This window comes from Sorex fumeus, unplaced genomic scaffold, assembly GCF_029834395.1.
Source record: "Sorex fumeus unplaced genomic scaffold, SorFum_2.1 ptg000037l, whole genome shotgun sequence".
NCBI lineage: Eukaryota > Metazoa > Chordata > Mammalia > Eulipotyphla > Soricidae > Sorex > Sorex fumeus.
The window spans coordinates 1,416,878-1,429,800 of NW_026606094.1; the positions used below are offsets into that span (position 1 = coordinate 1,416,878).

Consider the following 12,923-nt stretch of genomic DNA (forward strand, 5'->3'; position numbering starts at 1 on the left):
TGGCCGCAGATCTGCTTTCTCTCCCTGTAGCTCACCTGGCATGTTCTTGTGTTTGATGTAAATGTTCAATCCCCAAGCATTTGTCCCTCAGGTGCCACCAGCAGTCATTACAGAAGACACAGCACCAGAAACAGTGTGGTCACTCGGGAACGACCCCATCGCGCCACTAGGTACGGCCCAATCCCTGATCCCCACAATGAATATACGTGAGAGGAGCTGTGGGGTTAGAGCCGCCCCAGCCCTGCTCTCTGCCATTTATTTATGCGTGTGTTTGGATTTGGGGCCATGCCCAACTGTGCTCAGGGCTTACTCCTGGCTGGCAGTGCTCAGGGGGCTTTTATAGCGCTGGGGATCGAATCCAGGTTGGCCTCATGCAAGACAAGTAGTCGCTTATCCACGGTACTACCTCACTGGTCCCTTCCCGCCGTTTCTTATGGGAAAAAGGATTCTAGACTCTGCATATTTTATTCTTATTTTACTGGGGGGAGGGGAGGCACACCTGGCAATGTTCAGCTCAGAGGATACTCCTGACTCTGTGCTCAGGAATAACTCCCGGCAGTGCTTAGGAGGCCATATGGGATGTCAGGGATCGAACCCGAGTTGGCCCTGTGCAAGGCAAAAATACACTACCCACTGTACTATCGCTCAGGCCCTAGACGCTGCACACTTCAAACCTACACCCTCCCTCCAGCCAGCACTGGAAAGTGTAGCCAGCCGCTAAGTGTTCACGAGGCCACACTGCCTCCTCTGCCCAGAGGTCAGGCCCCAGAGATAACGTAGGACAGGACCCAGGGGACAGAGCCAGCTGGCATCAGACATGAGGAGCGATAGGACAGCAGGTAGGGCGTTTGCCTTGCATGCGGCCAACCCGGATATGATTCCCAGCATCCCATATGGTCCCCTGAGCACCTCCAGGAGTAATTCCTGAGCACAGAGTCAGGAGTAATGCCTGAGCATCGCCGGGTGTGACCCAAAAAGAAAAAAAAAAAGAAAGAAATGCCTGGGAGTAACTGGAATTGGCACAAGAAGGAAACAGGCAAGAAAGAGCCGGGTCTGTTTCAAATATTTATTAATCCAAAAATACATCGTTTTCTGCCATAGTTTCTCAGATGCCCGAGAAGGGAGGTAGCTGCCGGTCGCTCCGTGTTTCAGACCCAAGTGCTCATTTCTAGTTCAGGCAGGAGAACAATGAGGCCGCAAGGTTCAAACTGGGAACCCCCACATCAGATCCATGCCCTGCAGAGGTCCACGCCGCCAGGGACCTTGCACACAGCACTCGGCTCTTGTTGCCAGAGAAAATGGGGGACCCCATCGCCCCGCACTGGGCCCCTGCCGGCTGGAAGGAGGTGGGGGTCTTGCTTTCTCCCCGCCTGGGCACTGAGGACTGAATCCCCCAGAGCCTGAGACTCTGATCTCAGAAGACAACGTCCCGAGCAGAGAGGCTTCTCGCTTCCTCTTCCTCAGTGCTCTTCCTTCTAATTGGCCCAAGTCCATTTCCAGGAGACCCAGAGCAAAGCTGCTAGTCCACCAGGTACACACACGGCCCGTGGCACCTCCCCGTCCAGTTCCTCCAGAGAGCCGCAGCCGCTCACTCCCGGCAGCCTCACTGCTGCATGCCCACGGGGTGCAGGGGCCAGGGCCCTGGGTGCGTGCCCAGGGGCAGCCCGGGAGGGGCCTGGGCCACGGGCGGCGTCCGCTGCTGGGCCTGCCAGAGGTGGTGCAGCTCCTTGAACTGCTCCACCATGCGGTCCTTGAGGTCGGGGTGTGAGATCTGGAGCCGGATGCTGTCGGCGGACCAGGAGAGCTCGCCCGAGAACATCTCAAGCAGCAGCCGGGCAGCCACGGGCACCACCTGGGGGGAGAGGGAGACAGACTAGAGAGGGCCTGGCGGGACATCCCTGTAGGGGACAGTATGGGCAGCCCCCTGGTAGCCTCTGGCCCACCCACAGCGGCCTGTGTCTCCATCTAAGCCAAGGTCTAGCTCGGCGTTTCTCAGGATCCAAGGGGGAAAAAAATCACATAAGTGGGGGCTGAAGCAATAGCCCAGTGGGGAGGGCGTTTGCCTTGCATGCAGCCGACCTGGGTTCAATCCCGGGCATATCACACGGTTTCCCGAGCACCGCCAGGAGTGATTCCTGAGTGCAGAGCCAGGAGTAACCCCCAACTCTCACCAGGTATGACCCAAAAGGCAAATAAATAAGTAAAAAAATAAATCCCATAAATGGAAGGTAACGGCACAAGACTAGCGGGCTACCCAGGAGAACAGGAAGAAGGAAACAAGGTCAGGCAAGGGATGGGAGACCCCACTGTCTCCCCCTGACCCCGTGGCGGGGGCCTACCTGCACAGTGATGAGCTTCTTCTCTCTCGGTTTGCGGTCCGGCCACTCCTCCCCGAAGCAGAAGAAGATCTCAAAGGGGGGCGGGGTCAGGGTCTGGCCCTTCTGGAACAAGATGAGCTCTGGAGCGAGACAAAGAACCCCCCTGAGCTCGAGACTCGAGTCACACTTGGGTATCCTGTTGCCTGGGCATGCTCGAGTCCTCGAAGAGTAACTCCTGACCTGACTCATTCGCGGTAACCCTTGTGACTCTGCCAGTCACCGGGTTAGTGATGTGGACCAGGTGTGCCTGCCATAGAGCCATAGAGGCAGGCTGGGGATGGGGTGGGGGTTGGGGGAGTGGCGGGAGGAAAACTGGGGATATAGCTGGTGAGACTGGTGGAGGAATGGGTGTTGGATCACTGTATGGCTGAAACCAGATCATGAACAGCTTTGTAACTGTGTATCTCACAATGAAGAAAGAAAAAGGAAAAAGAGAAAGAACGAGCGAAAGAAAGAAAGAAAGAAAGAAAGAAAGAAAGAAAGAGAGAGAGAGAAGGGGAGAGAGGGAGGGAGGAATGAAGGAAGGGAGGGAGGGAGGGAGGGAGGGAGGGAAGGAGGGAGGGAGGGAGGGAAGAAGGAAGGAAGGAAGGAAGGGAGAGAGAGAGAAAGAAAGAAAGAAAAAAAGAAAGAAAGAAAGAAAGAGAGAGAGAGGGAGGGAGGGAGGGAGGGAGGGAGGGAGGGAGGGAAAGAAAAAGAAGCAAGAAAGAGGAAGGAAGAGAAGGAAGGAAGGAAGGAAGGAAGGAAGGAAGGAAGGAAGGAAGGAAGGAAGGAAGGGAAGAAGGATGGAAGGAAGGAGGGAGGAAGAAAGGAAGGAAGGAGGAAGGAAGGAAGGAAGGGAGGAAGGAGGAAGGAAGGAAGGAGGAAGGAAGGAAGGAAGGAAGGAGTGAGGGAGGAAGGAGGAAGGAAGGAAGGAGGGAGGAAGGAAGGAAGGAAGGAGTGAGGGAGGAAGGAGGAAGGAAGGAAGGAGGGAGGAAGGAAGGAAGGAAGGAGGGAGGAAGAAAGGAAGGAAGGAGGAAGGAAGGAAGGAAGGGAGAGGAAGGAAAGGAGGGAGGGAGGGAGGGAGGGAGGGGGCTAGAGCGGTAGCACAGCGGGTAGGGCGTTTGTCTTGCACACGGCCGACCCAGGTTTGATTCCCAGCATCCCATCTGAGAGCATGAGCCAGGAGTAATCCCTGTGCATCACCAGGTATGACCCCCTCCACCAAAAAAAAAAAAAAATGAAAAAAAGAAGCCCCATCAGGGCCCAGAGCTCTGCAGTACAGCAGGTAGGGCATTTGTTTGCCTTGCACACTGCTGACCCGGGTTTGGTCTCCAGCATCCCACGGAGCCGGGAGTGGGCCCTAAGCATAGTCAAGTGTGGCTCCCAAACGAAACCAGAACCTCCATCAGTGCCCACAGAGATGCAGCCCTGGACCGCGGGGGGGGGGAGGGGGGGGCGGGGGGCTCACCATGGAGAAACTGCTCCAGGCTGAAGAGCTTGGTCTGGACCTCGCGCTGGATGGGGTTGGGCTGGGCGCCCTGGGTGGTGGCGCAGGGCCCGCTCCAGAACACCTTGCACTGGCACAGGCGCACGGCGTACAGGTCCTGGCCCAGGAGCTGCAGGATGAGGCCGCGGTCCAGGACGTCCAGCAGCTGGTTGGTGTAGAAGCGCTGCTTGTCGCTGGGGATGTCCTCGGGGCTGGGGAAGCGCACCTGCTCCAGGCTCACGGGCCCGAAGAGCTCCTCCTGCGCCTGGGTGGCCTCCAGCTGGCTGTAGAAGAGCCGGCAGCCGTGGGGGTTGCTGATGGTCAGGGCGCGGGGCGGCCGGCCCCGGTACTGGAACTTGATCTCCAGGTCAGTCACTGCGGGACACAGAAGGCCGGGCCCCCGCCCCGTCGGGTCCGTGAGCCCTGGTCCGTCTCTGTCCCGCCACCCGCCTCTCCCGAGACGGACAGGGACAAGCATCTCTCTCTCTTCTTTCCTTCCCCTTCCCAGGCCACCCTCGCCCACTCTGCTCCAGAGGCCACCGGGCCTTACGTGGCAGCATGTGGGGGTTGATGAGGAGGTTGGGCAGCGGCTCTTCGCCCATCAAGGGCAGCGTCGAGGCCAGTGGCCCAGGCCCCAGGTCCCCGAAGTCAGCAGCATTGCCGGGCACAGGTACCAGGAGGCTGGGGTCTGCAGCAGGGGTGCCCAGCACCGCCGGCGGCTGGAGGCTGGGCGGCCACTTGATGTCCTCTTTGGGCAAAGAGTAGGGGGCCATCGCGGGGGCGGAAGGTGCCGTTTCTGTGGGAGCATGTCAGGCACCTGTGGAATGGCCTCCCATCCCTGGACCTGTCCCCACCGCCCACCGCCCACCGCCCACCTGGTAGCGAGGCCCCCTGCCCCTCTGCCGGGCTCTTCGCCACACCTCTCCCAGTGGCCCTACCTGTGAGACTCAGGCCTGGTAACATCCTCCGGAGCTGATGAGAAGACACAAAGAGGCCAAAGAGAGAAGTGGGTTAGGCCACTGGGCTGAGGCTGAGGACATAGCACACAGCACCTCAGGCGCTCCCCAGCCTGCAGCAGCAGACCCCCGGCCCGAAGGATGCTTGTCTTGAACCCACCACAGTGGGGGGGCTGGTACCCACCGCACTGAAGGCTGACATCCACTCCTGGGGGTGCTGTCGGATACTTCTGCTGGCACTGATACTGGCTTTGATGGGTGCAGATCCCTACTTCTTTTTTTTTGCTTTTTGGGTTATACCTGACAACGCACAGGGGTTACTCCTGGCTCATGCACTCAGGAATCACTCCTGGCGGTGCTCAGGGGACCATATGGGATACCGGGAATCGAATCCAGGTCGGCCGTGTGCAAGGCAAACGCCCTACCCGCTTGTGTTATCACTCTGGCCCCTGATCCCTACTTCTGTGGGCAGCAATACCTACTAACCCCAGCTGCTCTGAGCTCAGACAGTGTGTGAGCACACTTTGGGCCAACAGAGCCTCAGGGACTTGGGGTGAGGCTCGGTTCTTGCCTCCGAGGAATGCAGGGAAGAGCCGCCGAGGCCCTAGGGACCAACTGCTCCATCCTAAGCCACAAAAATGCCCAGACAAGGCCACATACACGGACAGATGCCGCTAAGAATGGCCACCACTCACTCACCTCTTCCTCGTCTTCCTCGTCCTCCTCTCCCACAGGGAACGTGTAATCCTCACTGGGCTGGGACTCTGCAGGGCAAGCGAGGGAGAAAGCAGAAATGTGTCACCGGAAAGAAAAGGATGACACAAGGATTCTGTGGGGCCATTCAGCATAGTTGGGACCCTGCACATCAAACTGGCCATTTCCCAGGGCCCGGGGCTCCCTGGAGTCAAGACTGAGACTGGGCCTGGTTGTCGAGCACAGTCCACTCTGGTTGGAGCCCTGAGCTGCATCGCCGGCACCACCCAGCCACAAGCACTGAACTGTCAGCCCCACATCACCAGCTGAGCCTCTCCAGGAGTGGGCCCATAAATGTTGTTTCTTTTTGGTTTTGAAGACACACCCAGCAGCACTCGGGGCTTAGTCCTGGCTCTGCACTCAGGAATTACTCCTGGCGAGCCATACCGGATGCCAGGGATCGAACCCACTCCTGTTCACTATCTCTCTGACCCCTATAAGAATTTTTTTAAAGAGGGGGCAGGAGGGGGCGGAGAGCTAGGACAGTGGGAAAGGCACTGGTCTTGCATGCTGCTGGCCCGGGTGCAATCCCTGGCATCCCATACAGTCCCCAGAGCCTGGTCAGGAATGAAGTGACTCCTGAGCACTGAGCGAGGAGTAACCCCTGAGCATCGCCCCAAATCATCAGTAAGTTAATGAGGGCTCAGGAGCTGGAACATGTGTCTTGCTCACATAGATGCCCAAGTTGATTCTTCAACACTGTGGAGCCCAAACGTTGCACTGTCTGACCTGGTTGGCCAAGAAACACCAGGAGATGGGCTGGAGCGATAGGACAGCGGGTAGGGCGTTTGCCTTGCATGCGGCTAACCCAGGTTCAACCCCCAACATCCCATATAGTCCCCCCAGCACCACCAGGAGTAATTCCTGAGTGCAGGGCCAGGAGTAACCCCTGACCATCGCTGGGTATGACCCCAAGAAAAGCCAAAAAAAGAAAAAAGAAAAAAGAAACACCAGGAGAGGTCCTCTAGATACCCCCTGAAATAGAACAAGGGTGGGCGGAGGACAATGAGCACTGAGCGCTGTAGGGGGCACCTCCCACGGCCACCCAGGGCCGCGTGGTACCTGTGGAAATGGGGTCACTGGAGCAGACCTCGTAGATCTTGTAGGGCTGTGGCGGCATGTCCTTGGTCCCATCGTAGAAGAGGTGGAAGTCTCGGCTCTTGTTCAGGGCGCAGCGCAGGTTGGCCTTCCACTTGGCCGGGTCCGCCTCGTCCACCCCCTCCGTGTACTTCCCCGTCTCCTGGGCCCAGGCCTGGGACAGGAAGGGAAGACAGGTGGCCCCAGAGAACCCGGGCCCTCCCCAAAGTCTCACCTCCTCCTGGCTGGTGGAAGCCAGGGAACCCCGTCTGAAATGCAGGGCACAGATGAAGGCCCAGACCCTGTCCTCTGGACGAGGGAAACGGGTCCAAGCTCAGACGTCTGGAGGTTCTAGCATGGGGGTTGGATCCACAGCCACTAGGTAGCTATGTGTGTGTGTGTGTGTGTGTGTATGTGTGCATGAGTGCATACGTGTGTGTGTGTGTGTGTGTGTGCGCGCATGTGCGTATCCGTGCATGTGTGCATGTGGGGGAGTGGGCAAGGGAACCCTTTGCTCACTTGCCTTTGGTCTCTGCATCTTAGAATCCACCTCACAGGGTGGTAGAGCCTCAGACCAGCCAAAACCTGTTTTCCGGGGGGCTGGAGCCATGGTACAGTAGGTATGGCATTTGCCTTGCATGCAGCTGACCCGAGTTCAATTCCCAACATCCCATATGGTCCCGTGAGTACTGCCAGGAGTAATTCCTGAGTTCAAAGTCAGGAATTAGTAACCCCTGTGTGACCCAAAAAAAACAAAAGCAAACAAACAACCTAAAAACCCCTGTTCTCTGAACAGAACTGGTATCCATGCTGCGCCCCTCACACGTTAGCTCTCAGGAGGATCATTGACAATTTGGAGAGAGTGGGATTCCAGGTGTTTAGACTAGGTGGAAACTTCGAACCCAGAAATTTCAACTTCTAGGACAGTATCTTACAGATCCTTAAAGCATCCACAGAAAAGTCCCCGCATTCCTGCAAATGCCAAACAGGCCCTGTGGAATTGGGCAAGAGCTCAGGCACTAGATGGGCACAGGCCTTGCTTGTACTAGGCCCTGAGTTCAATCCCCAGCGCAGTCAGGTTTGACCTAGTGGAGCAAGCCTAGGCCGCTGCACTCCACCAGGAATGACTCCTATAAAAGCAATGCAAAAAGGCCTACAAGAACCTATTTGGTACGAATGGGGGGCAAGTTAAATTGTGATCATTATTCATGGCTGGGAAATTAAGGAGAAACCACTTCATAGACAGGTCTTGCAGGGTGGGGAGAGAGAGAGAGAGAGAGATAGAGAGAGAGAGAGAGAGAGAGAGAGAGAGCGAGCGAGACGAAGTTTAGAAGAAAATGTCCAGGGGCCCAGAGAGATAGTACAGTGGGTGGGGCATTTGCTTGCATGTGGTCAACCCGGGTTTGATCCCCAGCAGCCCATCTGGTTCCCGCACACCGCCAGGAGTGATTTCTGAATACAGAGCCAGGAGTCACCCCTGAGCATCGCTGAGTGTGACCCAAAAAGGCAAACATATAGACACTCCTGGTTTTGTGAAAAGTGAAGGCAAGGCTCAGAGGCTCAGAGACTCAGCAGAGCCTGATGTCATTTAGTTTGATGCCATTTGATTACAATACTAACGAGAGAGGAAAACCCAGGGCCTCTGTCTGTGGACCGTGCCACCCACGTTTGTTCCGGCTTCCCACCACCCCCCGAAGTTGTGCATGTGGCGGGTCTACACTGTCCTGGATTGGGAGGTGTGGGGGTGCGTGTGAGGGACCTTGTGCCCTGAGCCGCCAGGAGAGGCTCTTTCTCCTGGGACCCTGAGAAATGGGCTGGAAACTGAATGGGTGGAAGGGAATAAATGCCTGATATCAGAAGTGTTTCAGGAGGCTGGAGCAATAGCACAGTGGTAGGGCATTTGCCTTGCACGTGGCTGACCCAGGTTCAATTCCCAGCATCCCATATGGTCCCCCGAGCACCGCCAGAAGTAATTCCTGAGTGCAGAGCCAGGAGTAACCCCTGAGCATTACCGGGTGTGACCCAAAAAGAAAAAAAAAAGTGTTTCAGGTCTATATTTAGAAGAACGGGGATATTTTATGACCCAAATTGGAGGACAGGAACTAGCTCTCATGTATAGCAATGAGCCTGAGAGCAGATGAGCAGATTGGTTTCATTCTACTTTTTTCACCGAAAGTCAAATTTTCCAAGAACCTGTGACGAGGTGACTTACTGACTTTGCTTATACACAAAAATCTCTTAGCAATGAAAATAAGAAACTGCCCAGACTGATTGTCAGGGGTGAGGTGGGGGGGGGGGGGTTGAGGGTGGCACATGGGGACAGAGGCAAAAAAACTTTAAAAAACATTTTTATTTTAGGCACTGTGGTTTACAAAACTGTTACTGGTAGGGTTTCATGCATAAAATATTCCAGCCCCACTTCTGGAGACAAAAACTTTTGCACATTAAAATTTTGATTGTGTATAGCCAAAATCTGGAAAAAACCTGAGTGCCCAAGAATAGATGACTGACTGGTTAAAGAAACTTTGGTACAGCTACACAATGGAATACTATGCAGCTGTTAGAAAAAAATGAAGTCATGAAATTTACATACAAGTGGTTCTACATGGAAAGTATCATGCTAAGTGAAATGAGAGAGGGACAGACTTAGAAAGACTATACTCATCTGGGGAATATCAAGTAACAGAATGGGAGTCGAACACCCAAGAATAGTTGAGATAAGTACCAGGAGGTCTGCTCCAGGGCTTGGAAGCTGGCAGCACATGCTGGGGGAAAAGGCAGCTCAGATAGAGAAGGGAACACCAAGTAAAGGATATTTGGAGGACTAGCTCAGGATGAGAGATGTGTGCTGAAAGTAGACTATAGACCGAACACGATGGCCACTCAATACCTCTATTGCAAACTACAAGACACTGAAGGAAAGAGTGAGCAAAAGGGAATGCCCTGCCACAGAGGCGGGGTGGGGCAGGGGGGAATGGGAGGTGGGAGGGCTACTGGGATCACTGGTGGTGGAGAATGGGCACTGGTGGAGGGATGGGTACTCGATCATTGTATAACTGAAAACCCAAGCACAGAAGTTTGTAAGTCTACAACTGTACCTCATGGTGTTTCATAATAAAAAAAAAATTGATTGTGTGATCATGTGATCACTTACAAACAAAAAAGTAAATTTGAAAAAGAACCTTGGAGGGGCTGGAGCCTTGCAGGATGCAAGTTCCGGTTCAATCCCTGGCATCCCATACGGTCCCTTGAGCATCTCCAGACTAATCCCTGGGCACACCGGGTGTGGCCCCAAAACCAAACAAACAAACAAAAGACTGTAAACATGGTCACAGAGATGATCAATGGGCTGAGCACATGCTTTGCACTCAGGAGACATGAGTTTGATTCATGGTACCACAGTTCCCCAGGAACTGCCAAGAGCATTCACCCCACCATATAAGCACCAAGCTGGGTACAGCCCCTGAACACTGCTGGCTGTGCCCCCCGTCCAAACGGGGTCAGCCACGTATAAGGCCAGCGTCCCTTAACCCCTCTGAACCAGCACATGAATGACTTCTCTTTAACCCAGCAAGGTCCAATTCTAAGAACCGATCCCAGGGGCTGAAGTGATAGCACAGCGGGTAGGGCGTTTGCCTTGCACGCAGACAACCTGGGTTCAATTCCCAGCATCCCATATGGTCCCCTGGGCACAGCCAGGGATAATTCCTGAGTGCATGAGCCAGGAGTAACCCCTGTGCATCGCCAGGTCTGACCCAAAAAGTACAAAAACAAACAAAAAAAAAAACAACCCGATCCCAAAGAAAACTGTTTCCAGTCTGTAAAGGGCAAAGGTTCAGGAGTGTCTGTGGCAATGAGGTCATCAACACTTGAACACTGAAAGCGACCAAGAGACCAAACTGTACTGAGCCTCTCCTGGAACATTCTCGAGATTACTGGAAGTGCGTGGCCTAGGCTGCAGAGGAGAGCGAGTCCTACTGAGGAGCAGAAAACACAGACTCTAAAGCCACACACAGGCTTATCCTGTTTTGCATTTCTCATACACATATGTGCAGAAAGCAGAAAATGTAATAAAAACGTTTTGAGCAATTATCTTCTAGTATTGACTGGGGGTTCAATTATTTATTCAATTATTTCACTGTGGACATGTCACAGATTTCCTGCCAATTTTATTTATTAATTTATTTTTTGCCAAAAAAAAGTGAAGGTGTAACCAACAATGTCAACCATTTCTTTATTTGTTCATTCATTCATCCATTCATTTCATTGTACCATCATTAAACAAACAGGGAAAATCAATAATATGTTGGCAACTCCAACGCAGAGAAATACACAAGCCCCCAAGAACAAGAGCTTTGGGGCTGGAGCAATAGTACAGGGGGGAGGGTGCTTGTCTTGAATGCACCTGACCCAGATTTAATTCCTGGCACCCTGCATGATCCCCCACATGAGCCCTGCCAGGAGTGACCCCTGAGCTCAGAGCCGGGACTAAGCCCTGAGCACTGCCGGGTGTGCCCAGAGGAAAGAAAGAACAAAAGAATGAAAGAACGAAAGAAGGAGAGGGAGAGAGGGAGAGAGGGAATGGAAGAAGGGAGGAAGGGAGGGAGGGAGGGAGGGAGGGAGGGAGGGAGGGAGGGAGGGAGGAAGAAAGGGAGGAAGGGAGGAAGGGAGGAAGAAAGGGAGGAAGGGAGGAAGGAAGGGAGGAAGGGTGGAAGGGAAGAAGGGAGGAAGGAAGGAAGGGAGGGAGGGAGGGAGGGAGGGAGAAGAGGAGGGAGGGGAAGGGGAGAGGGAGGAAGGCAGGTGGCCGGCATAGGAACAGGAGTCACAGGGGGTCCATGTTCAGTCTGAGATGTGGAGGCTCCTCCTCTAGGCAGTCCCCTGCCTGGGCTTACCTTAAAGATGGTGTTGTCCCCATCCTGGCTGGGGCCATGCCGAGTTGCATGGCGCCAGGGGATGTAGAAGAACTTCTTCTCCCCATTGACCCACTGGAGGCCCGGGTACTGGCAGCTGTTCACCTGGGCCAGTAGCCAGGGCTTTAGCCGTACACGTCGGGGGGGCGGGGGGGGCCCCAAGGGCCGACTGGTTCATGGCCAAGGGACCTGCAGGGTGGGGGCAACATTAGGAGCAGGCAGAGCCCCTAGGAAGCCAGACCATCGCCCAGGCTCCTCCCGCGCCCCGGAGGCCCCCAATCCCCGCAGCCTGAGCTGCTCCAGCAGCAGTGTGGCCGGCAGGGGGTTGCGGCGTCCTGGTGCAAGCTGGCCGGCCTGCAGGGCATCTGCACAGATGCACAGACCCTGCCCTCTCCTGCCTCTGCCCAGGTCAGACCCTCCATGCTGGGGTCACAAGGCTCCGGCTTTGCTGAAATAGCCGGAGTCCAGAGCAGAGGCTGAAGAAGGGGCAACCGACCCTGCCCCCTCCCTGCCCACCTGCCAGGATGGCCTAGAACAGGGACACCAAGGAGGTCCCCTGGCAGCCCTCAGCACTTGCATTCTTCCTCAGAAGGCGACGGAGCTTCTCCACCCTCAGCCTTGCACCCTCCACCCTCCCCATTCCTCCTGAACTTGGAAGGGATTTCCCCATTCCATCCCCTACCAAGATGCAGACACACAGCTTCTCTGGCTTGTGAAGGCCTTAATTTCCCAGCCTGGGTCTGCCCACCCAGCAGGCATCCCGCCGTAAGACTCCCTGGTGCCAGCCCAGAGCTGCAGAGGCCAGGCTCCGGGACTCCCCAGGGGGAACGCAACCACTCCAGTCACGGTCACTGCCTCCCCTCCAGCTGCCCAGTCTCTCCTGGGCCAGCTCTCTCCAGCCTTAAACTGCCGGGGTGGGGGTGGGGGGTTAGACCCAGAAAGGAAGGAGACCCCCCCCCAGACCAGAGGTCAGAGGAAGGATGGATATGGCATGAGACCAGCCCGCTCCCTGGCCACGGAGGGAGCAGATGCATGTGTGTGTTGTGTGTGTGTGTGTGTGTGTGTGTGTGTGTGTGTGTGTGTATAGAGCCATGCATGGTCACCAAAGACCTCCCTGTTCCTCCACTTCCTTGTACCTGGAGCCCCTCCAAGATCTTCCACTGTATGCAGAGGGGGCGATGGCTGATGGGGGCCCCAGAGAGAAGGCGGGCATCCCTAGACACCAGGCTGCCTGGGGACAGGGGTGATATAGGGACAGTGGCCCCCACTTTCCCTCGAAAAGTGCTGTGTCCCCTCAACTTCCTGCCCTCTCCAGCCCTCTCTGATGCAAAGCCGTGATGGTAGATTCCAGAAAGAGGCTGTGGGACCCTATGGGGGGGGAGGG

The 12,923-nt window shown here is 55.4% G+C and overlaps 1 protein-coding gene and 1 non-coding gene across 2 annotated transcripts; one reads left to right on the plus strand and one right to left on the minus strand.

Annotated features, from left to right (window-relative positions):
* Positions 1-1,099: 1,099 nt before the first annotated feature.
* Positions 1,100-11,717, minus strand: IRF5 (interferon regulatory factor 5). The gene is given in 9 exon segments (XM_056118354.1): positions 1,100-1,852; positions 2,340-2,458; positions 3,826-4,218; positions 4,394-4,639; positions 4,782-4,815; positions 5,499-5,563; positions 6,615-6,804; positions 11,522-11,692; positions 11,694-11,717. Coding segments are annotated over 9 exon segments (1,491 nt in total). The 3' UTR covers positions 1,100-1,603.
* On the plus strand, positions 2,487-2,614 carry LOC130027876 (small nucleolar RNA SNORA3/SNORA45 family). The gene has a single exon (XR_008793091.1). It is a non-coding gene; the product is annotated as a small nucleolar RNA SNORA3/SNORA45 family (small nucleolar RNA).
* Positions 11,718-12,923: the final 1,206 nt, after the last annotated feature.